Here is a 22,748-nt window from a genome sequence, read left to right on the forward strand (position 1 = left end):
AAGCTTTTTGGCACATCACTAAGCATTTATCTAAACACGCTCATCTAAATATACTGCATTTACTTTGCAACAAAAATATAAAATAAAGTGTTTCTATTACCCTGAGCTTTCACAAATACGAAGCACCATCAGCAAATTATGGCTTTGCATTTCAGGTCTGTCCTTTCCAAAGGCTACAGGAAATACATGTTGAGTGGCCTTAGGAGAAAGTCAACTTGGCACCTACATACACTAACATGTATTTAAATTAAGATCACAAATATTCATTGGAAGGTTGTCACAATCACATTATGTCTGCTACAGTACCAGTTACATGTACATGTTGTCCCCTCCTCCCCCTTTAGTGAATGTGGAAAGGACGGTTTCATCTACACCAGCCCATTTCCTTGTTTTCTACAGAGCTCCAACCACTGGATGGGACTTCTTTACACCACTGTTTAAGGGCTTCATTATTCCAACGAACAGGAAAGGTTGAAGAGGAAGAGTTCTGAAAGCTGGAATAATTTTTTATTTATTTATTTTTTTTTTTTGAACTGCTGTGTGCTTAGCCTCTGGTTCTGGGAGACACTTCACCACACCTCTTCTGAAAAGAAAAAAGAAAGAAAGAAAAGATAGGAAAATGGGTGGAAACATCTTACTGTTGGTCTGGAGGAAATAGCATGGAACTAAAAGAAACCTCCAGGACCAGGAAATGTGTGATTTGTCTCTGGAGAAGAATGTGCATGAGTTTGTTCCCACCACACCCAGAATGCTTTTAAATTCTTTAACTTCTTCACTCTTTTGTGGATGTCTGGGAATCGGAAGAATCATCTAGAAATGATTAGACTAGACCAGATGTGACATGTAAAATCCTAGAAGAATCTTAAGGCAGCTTAAGATTCAATCTTAATTATAATCAAACATTCTTTAGTAAATATGTATCTGTTATTGGTGGTGTTAAATTTAAAAGAAGAAATATACTCACTTATGTCCCTCTTGGCTATTAATAGCAAACTTCCATCTTCAGAGCCCAGAGACAAAAACAAACAAAAAACAACAAAAAAAGATGCGACACAACCTATTAGCACAAGCAAAAACAATGTTCTAATAGTGAAGCTTCATGCTGCACTCAAACATGTAATTATTCATACAATTTGCAATTGTCTTGTTTTGCTGCTTTAAAAAAGTCTTTCCAGATTGCTTTTATGATGCCCAGTATTTTACCACTCATTTTTCCCCATCACTAAATGTTTCTGCATTGTTATTCATTGTCTTTTGTTCAATTATAGAATTAAGAAAATTCAGGCCCAGAGACATTAAAAAAAAAAAAAAAAAAGGAACACCTACAGAGCAAGACATTAAGAAATTTGAAAGCTTAGTTACTCTACCACAGGGTGGTGGTTAAACTTCTGGCTGCAGAGTTCAGTATCCCTAAGACCCACAGTATGAACTGAAATAATTATTGGGTGTTTTACCCACAAGCAAACTATTGTGATAAATCAGTGACTTCTAATTACACTAACTGGTAATACAACTTTAAAAGTTGTATTTAAAAGTTGTGACCTCCATATCCATTTCTTTCAAGAGAAAGTGTCAAAATGCCAGGCTACAACGCTTGGTAATTAGTTTTCATATATATGTAATACAGATTCCACTTGAGGATCCAGTTTTGTTTTGGAAAACGTGATTTTAAAGACTCCTGGGCAGGACCTCAACTTTGGAGCTAAGGTTTACAATCCCTACTGTGTTGAATAAGCAGAGTCCAGTGATTTTCAGAGAGGTCATCAGTCATTGTGGGGAGGGGGTGTGTGTGTGTCCTAAATCACTCTTCTAGTTCCGTGTTCCCAAACTATGCATACGCCACTCTGTGGTAGACAGGAAGGGGGTCTTCCAGACATCTGCAAAGTGTACATGATAAAGCAGAGGCAACTTACTATATAAGAGATTGGTCCATGGGTATGAGATGTGAAAAGACCGAGAGCTGTGGTCAGGGTAAGTGTACACAACACATTTAATGTCAGAAAAAGAATTCACAGTAACATTATAGACCCAATACTAATATCCCCACCACCAGAATCCACCAGCCTTTATGGTCTTGGCGTCCCAGGAAATGTAGAGAAAACAGAGACAAGTCTGATTTACAGATTCTGAAGAAACTTTTTATTGATCTCTTTATCCTTCCAGCATATGAGAGCAGGCAATACAATATTTTAACCCAAGCTCAGAAGAGTATACCTTTCCCCCAAAGTTTAAAATGGTCTGGACATTTTCTCCGCGGTATAGTAGCACCCTCTTCTAAATCAACCATCATTGTCCTCCATCAACACTGTAACCCATGACCGAGTGCAGAATAGGGTGCTTTGCTATTTTTCTTGAGATCCCCACTGGAGTGTTATCTTGTGAGCTTCTGGCATCCTATATTTAACACCCAGCATTCCCCAAATGATAACTACAGAGTTATGAAAGAGTTATGAAGAGAAAAAGTACATTTCTAGCTAATCACCAAGAAGGCTCTAACAAGCTGCACATCAGAAAGAATACAAAACGATTTCTAATTTTAAGTAACAAAATATAGGGCTTTAGAGATGTTTTTCAATGCAGTCTTCCAGCCAGGCCTTAAATAAGGAAATGCTGTGTTAGTGAGGTGCCTGAGAAGAGGTGTTAACCAGGGGGAATAAACGGAAACCGAGGACAGATGACCAATATGAGACTTAAAAAACCTCTGTTCCTTTAAACTCCCTTCAGCAACATTTGGAAAGCTTCCCTTTTGATCTTAACTAACATTAGCTTAGCTAACAGTTAACTTTAAATCTGCAAAGTTTTATATGCCTGTGTTTAAATGTGGCCAAATACTTGTTAATCTTAGTAGAAACATTATCACTGTAATGAAAATAAAAACAAGTTGGAGCCATATGCCAAACTGATACACGGTGCTTATCCACTGATTATGTACTTACTACACCTGTAATGTCATTTCATGAAGGTGCTTACAGTTAACATGTAAGCTAAAAAAACATTTCCAAATATTCAAATCCAGAAAAAAAAAAAAAAGTACAAAGTTGCCCACTCATCACTGAATTATTCTGGACTGAACAGAAGGCTCAATTTCAGCACTGCCAAATGCTCTTAGGCACAGAAGCAATGCACCATCTGTCTTGAAGCACCAAGTATATCAATTCAGATTTCAAATACTGGTGTGCCTTGCGGTGTATCTGAAGCAATCCATTTGCTGATGCTTGAAACCTCACATGGCCAGCAACAAGGTTGCATGCATCAATACTTTGAACCGCTACTTGGAAAAGAAATTATAAAAATGTCAGAGCATCAAACGAGTTGTGGTCCTAGGAGCAGAAAGCCTTGAAGAGTCAGAGGATTAAGGAAGTGTTCTCAATAAGTCACTATTGCTATTTCTCTGAGAAAATATTTTTAAGTGATAGATGGAACCGCTGCCATTGGCAAGAGCGACCCTGGGATTTCACTACAGAACGAGGGCATCTGAAGCTGCTATTGAAATAGATGCTGCTGGACTGATCACGGGAGCACATGGAGGTCATGACACAAAGCCAGGGTTCTAAGGGGTTTGGACTTTATTCTGTAAACAATGGGCAACCACTCAAACGTGTCTTATGAGCAAGGAATATCCTGATAAAGAGCTTACTCTGGGAAGATTAATGTGATAGGGGTGTGAAGAAGAGACCAGAGTCCTTTGTATGGACAAGAGGTTAACTTAAAAGGCTCCTATAGATAAGGGATAACTGTGAGGGCCTGAATAAGACAAGGACTAGAACACGTGGCTAAATCTAAGCACTTAGAAATTAAAATTAAAAAAAAAGGAAAAAGAGGCTAGAACTGGAAAGGAGAACAGACCATGAAAACATGTTCTTCAGAAATAAGGGAAAAAGAAAAGGCAATTAGCCTGTAGAGTACATGTGAAATATTCTAAAGGATATTGTTATGATGAACTTGAGAAAGAAGAGGCATACCCTATTTCTTTAATTGCAGATCATAAATACAGCTGGGTTTAAATGTACAATAATAATCACAGCAAAGGTAGTGTTCAGCAAGACTCAATCAGGAAAAAAAAAGTTAACTTGTAAGTATTTGTTAACTCTTGACTCTCTAGGCAAAATTAAGTGGTTGCATCGATCATGGATCAGGCCTGACTGGGTTTTCAGAGAAAATAAGCTATGTCCCCTTTCTTATGTATGAACCTTGGGGAGCAGAAAGTCAGGACTGTAGCAGGGAAAGGAAAGCCCACCAGGTGGGGGCCTTGGTCATGGCTCACTGCCCTATGGGTTCTCTGGAAATGAAACCTGCTCTTCAAATTCCCTACTTCCTGGGTAAGGTGGGGCCCAACAGGATGAAGGCCTGCAACTACTCAGGAACTGTTTACTGTGGGACTAGGGTGGAAGTCAGGGTAACGGGGATTGGTGTGACTATGTCTTTCTTTGACCATCACATCCACAAAGCAGACTTGGGGTAAAGAATGCTCAATTTTCTAGACTCATCTGAGTAAGCAAGAAAGGACCTTCAATAAGCCATTTTGCTCTGCCCAATGCAGAAAAGTCTTCTGCCACATCATCTAGAGGTGCTTCCAAAGCTCTCTGTACTTACCTAGGACATCCCTTTTCTCAACTAGACTATGATGAGCTCCCTAAGAGACCTAAATTTCTCCTGTTCCCATTTATAGCAGTTTAGCATTCAATGAATACTTAAAATTCCTCTAGTTAAAGTTGGTATCAAGGTAGATCCTTCAATGACAAGGAAGATCAAAGGAAAGAAAATATTAAGGTGCTTAAGACTGAAACCAACTAACAATTGCTGACCATATTTGGATAAAAAGAGCCATTCCAAATGCTACTGGAGTTAAAACTGCTTAATTATTAACATGTAACTATGAAATTGAAAGCCCACCTAGATAAAAAAAAAATCACTTAATCATACATGTATTCTCCAGGGCACAGAGGAGTCACACAAGCACATTAGCTCTGGTCCTCTCCCAGCTCAGTTTCAGCCAATAACCACCTCCTATTTCATGGAGGTATAAAAGCAACAAGAAAGCTTCCTCCTCCATCTACCCTCCAGCCTGGACCTATCCGCTTGTCCTTTGCCGATTTTCCTGCGAACTATGGATGGGATGACATTTTGCAGTTCCCAGCAAAGGACAACCACTTCCTTTGTGTGTTAGATCCCATTCCCTCCTGCCTACCTAGGAGAATTCAAGAATTTGGTGAAGACCTGGACTGCTGTAAGTGGGGGTACTATTTCCCAAAGAGTTCTCGAGTCTAGTCAGAGAGAAATGTCCAAGGCAAGTGCAGGGAACTTTGGAAACACCCTCGGCAAACAGCATAGTGGATGATCTTCTCCAGGACATTGCCCCTCTGCCCCACTCATTCGTTTCCCCTGGCTTCAATTTTCCCATGAACAGTTTTTCCTATGTTAAAAAAACCCCAAAACTCCCAACTATTCCCTATTTCTCTACTTTACTGCAACATTGGGGTCTCCAATTTCTCTTTCATTACCTGTGGCACCCCCTCCAACTGAGCATTTGCCCTCACCACTCCAATAAAACTGTGCTAGTGAAAGTCACCAATGCCCACCACCCATTGACTGCTAAATAAAATGGGCATTTTTCAGTCCTCAGCTTATTTGACTTAGCAGTTGCCCTGTATCCAGTAGATCACTCCCACCTCCATGATACTCCTCACTTCCTTTCCAGGTACCCACACATTCCTGGGATTTTCCTTTTCTTTCTTTCTTCTTCCTGCACTTTTGTTGATTCCTCATCTCCTCAGCTTAATGTTTGGAGTGCCCAGACTTCTTTCTTCTCTAGCAGCACTGACTTCCTCAGTGATCTCATACAGTCTCACAGCTGTATCACCTATCCACTCTTGAGTCCCAAATGTACATGCCTGGCACAGAACTATTCCCGAATTCCAGACTGGTGTATCTGCTGCTCTGACACCTCCATATGCATACTGAAGAGGCATTTCAAACTTAACCTGTCAAAGAACAGCTCTCACTTTTCCCCAATCCTGCTCCACCTCCAGATTCCTTGTTTTAGTTGATTCCAACTCCAGCCTTCTTAATTTGCTTAGGTGCCAAATGTTGATTCCTTTTCCACACCACTTAGTTAAATGAATCACTAGCCAATCTTGTTAGCTCTACCTTCGATCAGAATCTGATCACTTCTTACCATGTATTATTAGCACCCACTAATGCTGTTCAGGTAGGAGTCATCACTAGCCCTTACCCTGCTCTCCCCCCTCCTACTCTCCTCCACCAAGGCCCTTCCCTAACAGTAATCAGAGATTCTACTAAAACACATCTTATCTTACCACTTTTTGGCTAAAAAAAAAAAAAAAAAACCTTCCAATGGCTTCCCATCTTATTTAGAATACTACCCAAACTCCTTACAACGGACTACAAGACCTTACGTGGTCGGTCCAGCTGTCATGGTCCTGACTTGCCTTCCACGCTTTTCCTAGTTGCTTCTTTCTTCTCCACCTTCCCAACTCTTGCGGGCTTTGTGCATGCACTGGGCATGCTCTCAACACAGGGTTTTTCATTTGCTATTCCCTTTGCCTGAAATACTCTTCCACCATGTGGCTTATCCCCATCTTTAGCTCCTGATTCATCTTTTGGATCAGATCTTCTCTGACTACCCATTTTATGACTGCACTGCAACCTTCCCTTTCCCCTGCCCAACAACACCCTCCCTCTTTTACTGCCCTGCTCTCATTTTCTCCATAACACTTACCATCATGGTTTTTGTTTTTAAAACTTTGTTTCCTTGCAATGTCAAGTAAACACCATAAAGACAGGGATTTTCATGTGCTTTGTTCACTGCTAATCCTGAGCACCTAAAACAAATTTAGGAGAGTATACAACTAGTAACTTATTAACTAAGTGAACTGGATCCTTGATTTCTAGGGGCTCATGATCAAGTAAGACAGACCACATATAAACACAAATGAAACGTGTCATTAAAAAGAACATCATCTCACATGTATGTTTAAAAGGACTTTTACCATTTGGGAGCTGAGTGGACACAGTTCAGCAGACGGCAAAAGTGCTCTGAAAACATGATTAAGGAATCAGAACAGGGGTACTCGACATGTAGCTTTATTCCCTCACTCCCTCGTGTTCTTCATAATTACTCTTCTTCCTCACTTTGTAGATGAAAACATGAAATGCTCATGTAAAGATTTGTCACAACACTCTGATTGTCGGGACATCTCTTGGTGCCCAATACCTCTCCGTAACCCATTTCTCCACAGTTTACCATTTTCCCCTCCTGGTCTGAGGTGGGCCTGGAGCAACAGGCAGCCTGCCTGAGTTCGCTCAGCCGATCCGTGAAATACTCATGTTACGGTGTGCAAGAAGTTGCTGGAATTACATTTCTGGAATTAGGGAGCTTCTACCCAGTCACCTTTCAAGTATATCTATTGATGCAGAAATAACGGGGCAATAAAGAAAAAAACTGAACCCTTTGATTCTTTATTCTATCCCCTTATCTCACAGAAGCTAGAAGTGAGGAAGAAAAAGAAACAAAAAGACAGAGACCGTATTTCAATAACCACCTTTCAATGCTCAAGGACTGCCCCCTCCATACTATATAGTATACTAATTCCTTTCCCCTGAAATATTTCTTTTAACAGAACTTTTCTCAAAGGCTCTAACTTTTCACTTTCCTCTTACAGTCTCCTCAAAGAATACTGTAAGCAGGTATTCCTTTGTATCTTTTTTCTTTTTACCAATAAAAGAGAATAGAAGAAATAGATCAGTTAAGAAGAGAGTTATGGCAATGGAAAATTATGTAAACTTTACAGGACAAAAAGCATTTTGGTATATTTAAGGTCTTTTAAAATTACAAGATTAATTCATTCTCCATTATAAACACGTTATGGGTTATGGCAACAACCCACTGAAACTTCTATTTCAAGTTGACAGGACTATGTCCAACATCTACTACATACTAAGCACTGAATCAGTATAAGGGGGAATTAAAGAAGACATGACTGATTTGCTTCACGTGGTCTTTGGATAACCTTCTGGAAAAGATTTATACCCATAATATTAATTCATCCAGCAAATATATATCATGTTAGATATTAGGCTGAGATAACAAAGAGTATAGCTATTATCTTCCAAAAGCTCGCTATCCAGAAATGTGTATAAGGTGTTAAACTGAATGTAATAAAATGCCAAAATGCATGCTGCAGACACTGGGTACTAAGAGTAGTTTGAAAGACAGTAATTCGTTTAAAAGCATCAAAAAGTATTAAGTATGTTTAATATCATATAGATTGGGTAAAACTTACCGATTATACTAATATTTTCATAACTAAATCAGCAGGGACATCTGTTCAATTTCTCATTCAACAGAAAATGGAAACACATTAGCAAAGATGTGTTCTCCTTTGCTAAGATGAGGCAAAAATCTTATCTGGGCAGGAAAATGATGAACTATTTAAGGATGTGACAAGGTATTCATCTCTGTATGCATCATACTGCCTGAAAGGATCTTCAGTCAGTAAACAATCAAAATCTGTAGAATGAACTGGAGGTCAGTTAAGGGGTTGTACAGCATAACCAACCTCCACCTACCCACCCCCCCACCATTGGAAGAAAAAAAAAAAAAAAAGGAAGAAAAAGAAGGATTCTTCCTGAGGAAGGCACCTGGCACTTGGAAATACACACATGCTTGACTTCCTTTTATTATATCTGAGGTCTATGCACATGGGCTCTCTGAAACAGACAGACTAAAAGTATATGATAGTAAAACAGAAAGGCTTCATGAAAGGATGTGGACTTGAGATAAACTTTAGGGATGGAGGACTCAGGGAAGGAAAAAGCCTGCTTTTCATGTTTTGTGCTGGGTAGGTTGGCATAATTGGCTTTAGCTTACTGGATTTCAACAAGGTAACCTATAGCTGTGGAAGATTTAAATTGAATTTACACTTGATCATAGCCAAAAGGCCGAGAAGCAATAGATTTAAATTGAATTTAAATTTCTCCAAATATACTCATTGGTAATATCTAGATTTGTTGAACAATTCCGTTCCTATGTCACTGTGCTGCTTGTTTCTGAATATATCCAGGGCTAGGACGCAGAGCTCTGCTGCCTAATCATAGTCGAATCACTCTTTCTCACATACAACCAAATTAATGATAAGTAATGGCAAGGGATGTTTATACTGTCCTGTCCTTGTACCTGTATCTGAGTAATCTATTGCCTTTTTTTTCCCCCAAACTTAGCATCTGAATGGTCTAATATAACTTGAAAGACAGTAATTTATTTAGACATGAAACAAAACTATTTATATACTCTACTCATCTCAATAAGGAATGCTAACTTTCAATAAGTGGAAAATGTAATTATTATAGACTCATTATCTCAGCCTCAAAATAATCTGCAGTGGTTTTATAAAAATAATGTTTTCATATCATGCCATAATTCTGTCTAAAGATCACAATATAAATGTCAAGTGACAATGTGTTAATGTACTGCATTAACATAACACAGCTTAATATACAAAGTCATAGGACTACAACTGAATTAAATTTTACATTATAGTCATTCTTATATTGTTATAAGAATGTACTTGGACAAATTAGTGGGCAACACCTCAAAGTTCTTATTAGAAAGAGTAGCATATACACATGGGTCAATTCAAACCACAAGTGCCTAAAGAATTTTATCCCTGTGACGACTTAAGATTTCCTGCCTTTAAAAAAAAAAAAAAAAAAAAAAAAAGGCAATGTCTAATGTCTAGACAAATAATACATCTTTGTTATTTTGAAACAGGTAATTATTAAATGTTTGACAGACTTATCAATATAAATTTCCTAATGTGGTTTTTTGTGGTGAATGGTTAAAAAAAAAAAAATTAAGATAACATTATTTAGGGGCGGCTGGGTTGCTCAGTTGGTTAAGCGTTCTGATTTCAGCTCAGGTCATGACCCCAGGGTCCTGATATTGACCCTGATTCTCTCTCCCCCTATCACTTCTCAGACTTTTGGCTAAGATCAAGTGAAGATTCTCTCTCCCTCTGCCTCTCCCCCACTCGTGTGTACTCTTTTCAAAAAGGATAACTTTAGCTCGTGTTCCCAATTAAAAAAAAATTTTTTTTTTAATGTTTATTCACTTTTTGAGAGACAGAGACAGAGCATGAGCATGAGCAGTGAAGGGGCAAAAAGAGAAGTAGACACAGAATCCGAAGCAGCCTCAAACTCACGAACCGCGAGATCATGACCTGAGTTGAAGTCGCACGCTTAACTGACTAAGCCACCCAGGCACCCCTCGTGTTCCCAATTTAAAAAAGGGAAATTAGTAATGTTAAAAGTATTCCTATGACAAATGTCTAAAGTAGAAGATAAAAACATGCCTCATATTCACTGGAATCAATCAATAAAATCTTCTTTTGTAAGGTCACATTTGAAACTTTAAAATAGAGTATTAAAATAAGAATTTGATACAATGCAAATTTTACTTTATCCCATAGAGTCATTTTCAGAAGTTATCAACCTATGTATATCTAATTTTACATATATACATATATATAATCAATATGAGCTGTGATGTTATGCACTGAAACATGGTGAAGAATGGAGACTGTACTTCCTCATCATATTAGCTGTGTAATCTGGGCAAGTTATTTAACCAGTCTATGCATCAGTTTCACTCCGTCAACCAAAGATCACTGGAGTGTCTCCTGTCCTAAAGCTCTTTAGGGGATATTAAAGGAGATAAGATCCATCAGTAACTAAGCGGTGCTGGCCTGCAGTGGTATATACCACATGGCTCCTCTGAGGGCACATGACCATAATCAGAACACTCCAGGCTCAATGGGATGCTCAGTGCCTTGCCTACTCTTGAATACTTACAAAGTGACATTTGGACTTTTACTTGTAAAAACTGTTCTTAATGGATAAGAAAAAAATCTGGGTTCTAAAATATCACAGTTTACATCTTAGAGCAAAGTTTCACGGGAATAAAACCTACCCTGTTTGTAGTATACATAGATGAATACTTATGTGACTAAAAAGCAGATCTACAGTTTTCCAGAAATAGAAAACAAGGTAAAAAATTCAGAATTTTAAGGGAACTTGATAGGAAGAAACTAAACGATAATTGTTATTTTTCAGTCCATTGGAAATTGTAGCCTGTTTCCTGAAAGAGAAAGCAGAACAAGTGTAACAATGTTACAGGATTAGAACTACTGAGTTTGAAGAAAATAATCAAATTCAACTTTCGTTTCATAGATGAACAAAATAAAACTCAAAAGAAGTTGGGAGTGTTTTATTCAAGGCCACAAAGGTAGCTTGTGAAAGAGCCACAAATATTTTTAGGGAACCAGTTCCCTCTTCTCTGTCCCCAGTGAGTATGGGGTAGAGCGTACAAATAGCAAAATAGGTTGGTGGGAGTAATCAGGGTGCTAACAAATAACGAAGTCCAATGACAGCATCCCAAACATCCTAATATTCAGTATGATGAAAGCCTTTCTAGCATCAAGACAGAAGTTCATTACTCTAAGATGCAGAATGTACATTACTGGAAGAGGGGAAAAAATAGCCTTCTGCAACACACCTACACAGAAAACCTTACAGCTTACATAAAAGGTCCCCGGCTCTCATGACATTGACTTGAACTCCATTATAGATTATTACCACCTAAAATAGTCAAGGCTCAGAGGTTTTCATAGATCCAAGCCTGAATCCTTCAAAACACTACCTATTTGCTTAGTGTTCCTTTGTAATATGGAGATATTTGGGGGGGGGGGGGGGGGGGGTAAGTGAAAAATAGGCATATAAATGTACTTTTATTTTTATACTAATTTAAGACTTCTGTTGACCAGTACTCAAGTAGGAGGTCCACTATTCTTAGTAAGGGTGTATGCAACTATAAATGTTTTACTTTATGATCCTGAAGCAATGTATTTTTATGCTAATAACTCCATTCTGTAAGTTTTAAAATGGTACTCTAAGAGGCTCCATATTTAGGACTGGAAAAGACATCTGCTCCATATTGCACAACCTTGGCTACAAGACCAGAAAATTACCTCAACAACTATTGTAGTAAAAAAAAAAATAAAAAAAATAAAAAAGGCACATTTATAGTATTTACCAAACTTGAATACTGCAAAGTAATTAACTCCTATAAGAAACCTAACATTTAATAATTGTAACCAAAAACAAGGAATTTATATGATCTGTAAAACCCTTAAAATTGGTTTTGTTTTGTTTTTTCCAATTGAGAAATAATGCCGCATCTGCACACTAATCCAGAGTTCTAGTCCACGTTCAGGGCAGACAATGGTTTCTATGTTCAACTCTGCCTCTAGCTCTATCTGCTGGCTAAGTGCCACAAAAAGAATGGTAACGCACACCATACACCACAAAAAAGCTAGACAGGATTGGAAGTAAAGTAAAAAATACACAGACACAGAAGCAGTATCAGATTAAAGTTATTTGACAATATTGTCCAATGGTGGATGTTCATCACCAATTTGGAAACAAAATGTTCTATAAGATAATACCAGATTCCTGAGGCAGGATTTCATATTATCTTGTGCTCAAATATGGTCTTATCAAAGTAGAGCTTCATGTGTTTTGAGATCAATGGTTTAAAACCCAGTGCTGCATCTTTAAGCTCATTATATTCTCTCATCATACCGAAAAAAAAACTCTACACATTTAACAAGATTTCAAATGTTTTCAATTTAACAATTCATTTATTTGTACTGGTCCTTAGTAGTCAATCTTCATATCCACATTTTTATTTCATCAACAATCATCTCAGACACACCTTCTAACAAGATTGACTTAAAATATTACGACAGGAAACTATGCCTTCAGGAGCATGTTTATTGTGTTTGAGATGATACATCAGGTGCTCTCTGAGCTACAAAGGGTAAAAGGAAATCCTCTCATTACAAACTGACAAAGGTAAAAGGTAAAACATTTTTCACAACAGCATGAACCACATACTCAGAAATAGATCTGGGTTTAATACAAATGACGTAATTCCTAGTCATCTACAGCTACTTTTATAACTTCATACAGATAATGAATTAGGCTAAAATGCACTATAATATTTGGTAGACTTCAGGACCAGTATCCTTAGTACATCACAAAATACATTTTGATATCCCAAAGAAGCAAGACTTGCAAGTAGGCGTTTTAAACATAACTAATCTACAGCTACAAAGTTCTACTCTTGATAGCATTTACCTTTTTGGGGAGGCTCCCAGTCTCCAAAGGATAAAAGCAGAGAGTAGAATCAGTATAACATATACACAGAAGTCCGTATTGTAAAGGCTATAAAGATTTGCAGCACAGTGAGAAGAGGCCCTCTGCTCCTTCACACTGCATACAAATTATGTGAATTATGTGGCGTATCTCTTGGTCCACTGTCTGGCTATCCTGTCATGTTCTGCTCTGTTGGTCAAATACTGAGTGGCTATGCTTCCAACCAGAGGATCCGCTGAAAAAGTAGAAAGAACATTAAAAGATATATCATGTGGAGTCTTAATGTCACAGTTTTAAGAGTCGATTAAATCGAAACACTAATTTTCAAGGCAGCACCTCGACAGATATATAATGGCTAAATTTTCAAAATTAAAATACTTAACATCACATAATCAGCTGTATATTTTAATATTCAATTTTAAAAAGCCCTTTTAACTAAAAACAATGCATGTTAAGTTAATAAATTTGATTTTAAATGTATGCCTTTAATAAAATATAAAAACTATTTTTCACTCGGCATTTTATTCAGTAATGCTAAGATGATTATATTTCTACCTTCTTATGGATATTTAAAAATGAAATTTATAGGGACGCCTGGGTGTCAGTTAAGCATCCAACTTCAGCTCAGGTCATGATCTCGTGGTTCGTAAATTCAAGCCCTGCATCAGGCTCTGTGCTGACAGCTTGAAACGTGGAGCCTGCTTTGGATTCTGTGTCTCCCTCTCTTTCTGCCCTTCCCCCACTCACTCACTCCCTCTCTCTCAAAAAATAAACATTAAAAAAATTTTTTTTTCAATGCAATTCTTAAATAAAAACTCAAATCTTATAACACAGTGCTACTCAGAATGTTTCCTTCATTCTGCAATAGTAGGATTCAAATCCTTATCCTTATCTCCATTTAAAAACTTGTCATTTTGTTTTAAACAGAATTCTAAACTAAAAACTGAATCTGAGCTGTAAATTTCTACTCTGAATTTGTTTTTCAAAAAGGTAAATATGTACACACAGCATAATATCTGAAGTGCACCAAAAGAAAGCCAGTGAAAAGTAAAGCCCTCTTCCCTCCCGACTCCCAATTACTCAAGAAGCTTCTCTACCTAGCAAACGATGTCACCTGCTAACAGCATCTCTATCCAGGGACAGTATGCACACGTACACGCATTTAGAACAGGACTGTTATGCATACGTACTTTTCTTCGGTGCCTTGCTCTTCCACTTAATATATCTTAGAAAGCTTTCTCTATCAGCTCATTTAGAGCTGCCTCACTCTTTTCAATCCTGTTTTTCTACCTTTGGCAGATGTATAACTGTTGGGTTTCAGACAACAGTAAAAGCCTTTGGTGATTAGCCCAATATTTAGAAAGAGTAATTCTACTTCTTTAAAAATGACCACTTAGTTAGACAGATAACATATGCAAGATCTCAGGATTAAACGTCACTTTCTCAAGTCAACTACACATGTTAATGCATGGCAATTATGCATTTCCTTTTTTTTTTTTTTTAATGTTTATTTATTTTTGAGACAGAGAAAGACAGAGCATGAACGGGGAGGGTCAGAGAGAGAGGGAGACACAGAATCTGAAGCAGGCTCCAGGATCTGAGTTGTCAGCACAGAGCCCGACGTGGGGCTCAAACTCACAGACCGTGAGATCATAACCTGAGCCGAAGTGGGACGCTCAATGGACTGAGCCACCCAGGCGCCCCTATGCATTTCTTAAAAATGTTATGGATTATATATTAATGACTTTGCATTTCTATAATCATAATCCTAGTCCAACTATCTCATCAACTATCATTTTAATATCCACTATTACTACACCTAAAACAACCAACTGTAAGCCAAGAAGGGAGAACAAGAAGCTCTTCATTACTCATTGGTAGCTTTTAAAGCACATGGCAGCATGGAAGGAGCAATGAAAGGATGCACAGGTGTCCGAGTCATTATTTTACTCCTGGCAAATATGATCTGTAGAGCTACATTAATTCAGAAAAAGTCCATCAAGGACAGAAAGAAAGTAACTATAGGTAGCACGCCATTAATAAACTCAAGAAAGTTATTGTGAAACTTCTGGTCTATCTAACTGAAATGGCATTGATCATTTCCTTGCAAAATGCTTTAGGCTGATCTTTCCACCAGTAGCACTTACTTTCTCAACTCAGTTAAGGTAACCAAGAAAACACGTTGGTTTTTGTAGCCTCACTGTATGTGTTAATAAAGATTTGCTTACCAGGGTTGCAATCTGTCAAAAGCGAACAAATCGACAGCAAAACCTTTGAAATAGTCAAAGCAGGACTCCAGTTGTCTTTAAGGATGTCCAGACAGATGACTCCCTGACTGTTGATGTTGCAGTGATAGATTCTGGTGCGGAAAGTAACCTAAGGACAGTTCCATTAAAAACAAAGAAAATGAATGCTTTATCACCAACTAAAACTCTCACCAACAAAAGTGAAGGGTAACACAGATACTAAATAGAAAATAATATGACTGAAGAGCTAATTAAACACTAGGTGGAAGTAATATCAAAAGTAAATGGTTTCTATTTATTTAATTCAGTTGAAAGACATTTCTTTTACCCAGTAGAGCAGGAACTTTCTTGATTTCACACCAAAGTGAGTAGCTGATTTGGATGGTTTTCTCTAAATGAATGATACAATAATTATAGGTACCTATGACCATATATGTACCATATACACATACATGTACACACGTGCACATACAGCCCTCTGTTTAAACATGGCAAGTGAGAAGTGTTTTACTGCCAAAGGAAAGGAGGAACTGGTGAAGAATTTTTTTTCACCATAAGACAAAAGTTACATCAGTTTCTTAGTAGAAAAGATCAGTATCAACTCTGCTAATATCCTGTCATGTATCAGAAAATACTGGACAAAGATTTAAAGGAAGGCTGATGAAATCACCAGTCTATTTTTCAGCTTTTCATTTCTCCAGCTAGTTCAATGTCTTATTAGACTAAGAGAATAAAATAAAACAAGCAAGGTACTTAAGGTACTGAATAAAGGAAACTAATATATCTCTGAGATATATGAAAAAAGAGACTAAATCATAGGAATAAATACTGGCAAGTTTCAAAAACAGTCACAAACATTAACAGGGTGGTTAATTCTTAATTTGGAGTTGCAGAGAAAAACAAAACAAAACAAAACAAAACAGTTCCTGATGTCTTAGAACTCGCAGCGTACTATGATCACCCACATGGAGTCTAGAAAGAAAATATTAAAAGCCCTCAAAAGTGTATTTCTGATAATGGTGCATAATTAATTAAAAACAAGAAAGACAGCAGTGGTCTAGTAAGGGAGAAGGAAGAGACTGTACTTCTAGAACCTGTCTAATAAAGTACACATACTAGTTATATGGATCTTAAAATGTGGGCTAGTTGAAGTGGGCTAAAAATGTACAATACATACCAGATCGGATTTCAAAGACAGTACCAAAAAGAGAATGTAAAACATCGCATTAACAATATTCTTACATTGATTTCATGTTCAAATGACAGTATCTTTGGTATACTGGGTTAAATGTTATTAAGATTAATTTCACTCTTTTTTTTTTTTTTTTTTTTTTTAATTTTGGAGAGAGTGGGCGTGAGCAGGGAAGAGGGGCAGAGGGAGGGAGAGAGTATCTTAAGCAGGCTCCACAATGAGCATGGGCTCAGCAGGGCCCAATCCCAGGACCCCAGGACCCCGGGACCCTGGGACTATGACCTGAGCCAAAACAAAGAGTCAGATGCTCAATCAACTGAGCAACCCAGGCGTCCCTCTATCTTTTTTAATGCAGCTTGTCGAGTATTTAAAACTACACATGTAGCTTGCATTGTATTTCTATCAGACAGTTCTGTTCTAGAATATGGGAATAATATGTTTAGATCATTGACAGCTGACTACTCAATAGATATGTGTAGTTTACAAACATGATGCAATAAATAACTTTGAATCCTTTCAGCTATTAATAATCAATGAACAGAAGATAATTAAACTTGTACTATTTCATAGAAGTTCAGTACTTTATCTGAACTTCAAAAATAATCAGAACTGTATAGAAATAATTGTACCTAACACCAAGATAAGAGCAGAGGTATTATTTCTTTTTCACTTGTCCAACTACAGATCCGAATAATGCTTCATAATACTGTGTAAGATATCTCAGGCAAGAAAAATGAATCAACATGGAAAGGTTAGAAAATTAAAATACTGAGACTTCAGCAAAAAAAAGTAACATGCTAAAATAAAACATAACCACTATATTAACCAAAACAATTGATAAATCATATACAGAACTATAGTTTGAAACCTGTTAGAAAAAGAAAAATAGAACTCTTTTCCTTTCCCTGATATACAAATATAGTTTTGTAGAAAATAAACCTTGCAAACTTTTTTCTGCTAATTTTGCTACCATATAAAAACCAATTTCAAGAAAAATGAGGCATGTAGAAGTATCACTATTTATAAATACAGCCATGAGCTATTTTGCTAAGGTTTTGTTTTCTGTAATACAGAAAACGTAACCACTGAATGCAAATTGAGCAGTTAATGATATACCAGCATTTAACATGTATCATTCTGAATGTGAATACAATTTGTAGTATTATTAACATGGGGGCTTTGTTCCTTTATTTGATCTAGCAAGACATACTCTACATACTTGGGAACATTAAATAAGACAATCATTTACAGATCTTAAATTCAGATGAGACAGTATAGTATTCAAAACACTGGTAATTCCAGTAGACAGCAAATAACCTCTAGGTGATAGGGAACCTTGGTGTCTGTACTTTGAGGTAGATATCACTAGGTGGAACTGTTGTTACATTATTAGATAATGGAGAAATAACCCTGGGTTTAAAAAAAAAAATCCTTAATTTTTACTCTCTCTCTTCTCCCACCCTCACCAAGCATGCATGTGCACACAAGCATTAAATTGCTACATGTGTTTTAAATAGTGTAGGGGACATAAGAAACTATGTTGAAAAGAAAAACATTTCATCATAGTTAAAGGCCTGATAACAATATACTTTTCCCTGACATGTCAGAAGTCTCTGTAACTAGACCATAATTATGTTCAGGCTTAATATTGGCAGTTTTCACCTGCTGGCTTGACCATTTTATAATGAGAAGAGGAGGAAACCATTCAGGTAACTTATATTTAAGACTTGAAAAATAATTGCCAAGGCACAACTCAACCCTTGTGTTACCCATCTAAATTCATACTGAGAGACAACTAAGGCTTAAGCCACCCAGCCCACCCTCATTCTCATTATTACATCCTATCTACAGAGGGCACAAAGCAAGCTTTTTGAGTAATCGTTTCCTTCTTCTTTGCTGCGGTTTTCTAGTTTTGCTGTGAAGAGATGGTATTGAGCACAAAATTCAACTTACTTAATTCTTATTTCTGCAAGTTGTCAAACAGCTTTACTTTTAATCCCGACAGGTATCTCCAGGAAGCTTCATAGGATATTTTCCCTTATAACATAAATCTAAAATTTATCTCCTTTATTGGTGTGCAAAGTGGCATATTTTTATTTACAATTAACAAACTCTTTCTGCTGACTATAAAGTTATCTGTATAAGGCAGAAAGCAATTTCTGTCAGTTTCAAAATTCTTGGTTATAAGAGAGTTTCCATATCAATTCATGAAAAGCAATGCCATGAAAATGATTACATCAGTACATATTTAACCTCTAGAATTTTAGAGAAGGCTAAAGATTAAAGAATGGACTTGTAGGTTCTTACCTTTGGTGGCTTAAATGGATAATCGGATGAAAAAGTGATATCCAGAAAAAACACACCACCTTCATATACAGAACCTGGTGGACCAAGTATAGTCGATCTCCATTCATAAATGTTATCTCCTTTAGGCCCAGCACTATTTAAAAGAAATTAAAAATCAATGTGTATATCTATAAGCAATAAATGTTAACATCTTAAACCAATTAAGTATTAAAGGTAAATTAGCAACCTAGAGCAATAAGCGATAAATATGAAAAGTAAAAGAACTAAGTCCCAATGTGTGTATACATGTATGTATAAACTTATTTGCAAACATTTCAAATTTCCAGAAAAACTGCAAAACCAAAGAACATCTGTATAACTTAACCCAGAAACTACCTGTTAGCATTGTGCCCCACTAGCTTTTTCATCTTCTCCCTCCCTCCCACACCCTCTCTCTTTCCCTCTCTCTGTATGTATGTATGTGCACATACACACTGACACCCAAGGCTTTTTTTTCTGAGCTATTTGAGAGTAAGCTGAATGCATCTGGCCCTTTCCCCATAAATACTTAAGTTTTCACATTTCCTATCCTCCAATATAATCAGAGTACAGCCACAATTTCTGTAAATTAAAAAAAAAAAAACAAAACACTTTAACCAATTACCTGCAAAATAATGTTGTCAACTGACCCAACAATAATGACTTTTTAAAAAATTTAATTCTCGTCCAGATACAGAATCTACTCTTAAGATCATCTATGGCCTGTGTCTTTAGTTTCCTTTAAGATGGAACTTTTTGGCCTTGACTTTTATAACATTAACATTTTTGTTAGTGAATACAGTCATCCTCCTTCCCCATCATCTCCTACTTCTTTCAATAGCATGCTCATCTTTTTGGAGTTATCTGATGTTTCATGGTTAGATGCAGACAGGGCATTCCTGGCCACAACAGTGCAGAAGTGATGTGTTCTCAGAGTACCAAGGTATTCATTCACCTGTCCCTAACCGGTGTTGTTAATTTTCATTACCTGGCTCAAGCGATATCTGATTTTCCTACTGCTTACTTACTATCTTTTTCCTACAATAAGCAACCTTTGCTCTTCAACCAAATTTCTCCCCTACATTTAACATCCATTTGTGATTCTTGACTGAACTAAACTTTACTATGATGGTGATAAAAATCATAATTTTCCAACTTTAACATTTACTCTACATTTACCAGCTGGCCCTTGATTCCTCTCTTCTCCCGTTTGTATGAATGTGTGTATTATTCACATGGTCTCATGGATTCTCTCTTTTTTTTTCTTAATGATTTATATAATTCATTACTGCCTTTAATTGTTTTGATGCTCAAATTATCCCAAATTTGGCTAGTGGGTGCCCCTTCAAAATGGCCCCTCTATTCTTGTGAGAAGTTGCTGTATTTTTATAAATACTTCCTTACTTTCACGGCATAACACGGCACAACAACTGTTCCAGGATCCCAGGCTTGGAATCAGCCATTTCCTCAAGGAGCCCTGGTTCCTTTTAGTCCCACATTTAGGGAATGTTAAAAAAGCAAAGTCTGAATGCTCGATGCTACTAATTCCCAGGTACACTGCATTATGCTCAACAACATCATTTCATTTATAAAATACAAACAAGAAAGATAATTCAAATAAAATCTAAACTCACAATTATTTGCTGGTAAGGCATACCCAATATTCCTTAAATTCTCTTCAAATTTACCTTACAGACTTCCATTTTTCCCTAACCTTTACATCATAAATTATCTTGACTTTGTGAACTAATGTACATCTAGAGCGTTTCTTCTTTTATTTTTTTTTTAATTTTTTTTTTTAACGTTTATTTATTTTTGAGACAGAGAGAGGACAGAGTATGAACAGGGGAGGGTCAGAGAGAGGGAGACACAGAATCCGAAGCAGGCTCCAGGCTCTGAGCTGTCAGCACAGAGCCCGACGCGGGGCTCGAACTCACGGACCGCGAGATCATGACCTGAGCCAAAGTCGGCCGCTTAACCGACTGAGCCACCCAGGCGCCCCGAGCATTTCTTCTTTTAAACTGACCTATTAGTTTACAAATGATCTGCATGTTTGATTTAAAATAAGGGTAAACCAGCATTGATAAATCAACCACTTGATAATCAACCTATTGTATTAATTATAATAGGACTTCCAGGTATAGTCAAAATAACTGTGTATTATTAATTCTGTAAAACAAACTGAACTGTAAACATCAGGTAAGTGATGCTATCAAATCAAACCTATGCTCTAAAAAATAGTCCATACAGAAAGGATGTAGAAAACTTGATGGTATAATCAAAATATTTGCAGCATGCTTTAAAAACCTATATTTAAGGCAGATGCATGAACAATAAAATCTCACTATTTTGGCCCATTTAGGGAAAAATATTTTTTAACATAAATACTGTTTTATACGTCTTCAGTGTACACAGCAACTGAAACTAATTACAGTAATGGCTCACTGTCCTGTCATCATTTGAGAATCAAGTATATTCCCTAAGTGAATTTTCATTGTAACTAAAAACATAATATTGAGCACTAATTTTGTAAACAAACAAAAAAGGGTTTAACCTGATTCAACAGCATTTCCTTTTCCAAGTTAATTTTTCCCTTGGTGGCTTAAGGTAATCATCATAAAATGAAATTATAGTGTCAGAAACTTTTATGGTAGAGCTGCTTCACTAAAATGATTCTAAACTATACATGTCACACACTGGTAATGTTAATAATAGTAGTAGTCATAATAATAATAATAATAATAATAATAATAACAACATTAGTTAAGATTTACTCCATCCATATTGCAAGCCAGGCATTGTTCAAAGCATCACGGCATAACTCATTTAATTCTCCTTACAAATCTATGAAGTAGGTACTATTAGTACATTACTATTTTTAGATGAGAAACAAAGGTTCTGAGAGTTAAACAACTTTCCATATGTCCCACAGTCACAAAATGACTCAGAAAGAACTTGGACAAAGTCTGTGAACTAGTCTGTATTGTCTTCAACAGTGTGCTGTATTATATTTCTAATTTAATTTCCGGTCAAATTTTGCTAATATCTATTTGTGTAAGAACCCAAAGGGAGCTGTTATCCAAAAAACTAAAAAACAAAAACAATAATAAAAAAACAAACCATAATACAAAGTTCCTCAGTAATATTTCTTAGTTATTACTAGAACTATGTTATGCTTCAGAGAATACAAAGAAGTTGGAGTGGGGTTACTATACTTTTTAATGAATCACAGAATTTCAGACTGAAAAGAATCTGGTTGCAGCCAATCCCATCTCTTTATACTTGAAAAAACCAAGACACAGAAAGTAAATGGTACATCTTAAACCCCCTCTGCCAGTTGGCAGTAAGAGCTGTGATTCCTACATCAAACTCGTATTGGGTTCTTAAATTTGCTTTCTTCTCACTTATACTGTTTTGTCCCAGGGCAAAGGAAATGTTTATTACAGCAGAATATTAAATGTGACTTCCCTTGTTGTCTTAGAGAAGACTGGGCAAGGCCAAAGCTTATGGTAGTATGATTCCTTTAATGCTCCAAGAATACTGAACCTAAGGCAAGCAATGGCTAAAATCCAGCCCTAGTGCTGGCTGCCTTATTTGGAATAAGGACACCCTTTGCCTTCTTAGAAGGTGCCACCTGCAAATCAAGACATTCTTAGTGGGGGTGGGGGGAGGAAGGTGTTGGATACAAGAACTGGCTCCACCCAAATTCAAGCCAAGTATTTTTTACAGGCTGCCTTCTGGTCTGCCACTGA

At 36.9% G+C, this 22,748-nt stretch overlaps 1 protein-coding gene across 4 annotated transcripts in view; it reads right to left on the reverse strand.

Annotated features, from left to right (window-relative positions):
* Nucleotides 1-12,829: 12,829 nt before the first annotated feature.
* The window catches only part of UBE2E3 (ubiquitin conjugating enzyme E2 E3), a 90,234-nt gene continuing 80,315 nt past the window's right edge, over nt 12,830-22,748 (reverse strand). For all 4 annotated transcript variants that reach the window (XM_060622072.2, XM_060622071.2, XM_060622070.2 and 1 more), the window contains 3 exons: nt 18,979-19,111; nt 15,462-15,609; nt 12,830-13,468 (listed from right to left, as the gene is read on the reverse strand). In XM_060622072.2, coding sequence (XP_060478055.1) covers nt 13,371-13,468; nt 15,462-15,609; nt 18,979-19,111 — 379 coding nt within the window. In that variant the 3' untranslated portion in view covers nt 12,830-13,370. The remainder of the gene's footprint in view (nt 13,469-15,461; nt 15,610-18,978; nt 19,112-22,748) is intronic.

The sequence above is a fragment of the Panthera onca genome, chromosome C1 (assembly GCF_046562875.1).
Source record: "Panthera onca isolate mPanOnc1 chromosome C1, mPanOnc1 haplotype 2, whole genome shotgun sequence".
Classification (NCBI taxonomy): domain Eukaryota; kingdom Metazoa; phylum Chordata; class Mammalia; order Carnivora; family Felidae; genus Panthera; species Panthera onca.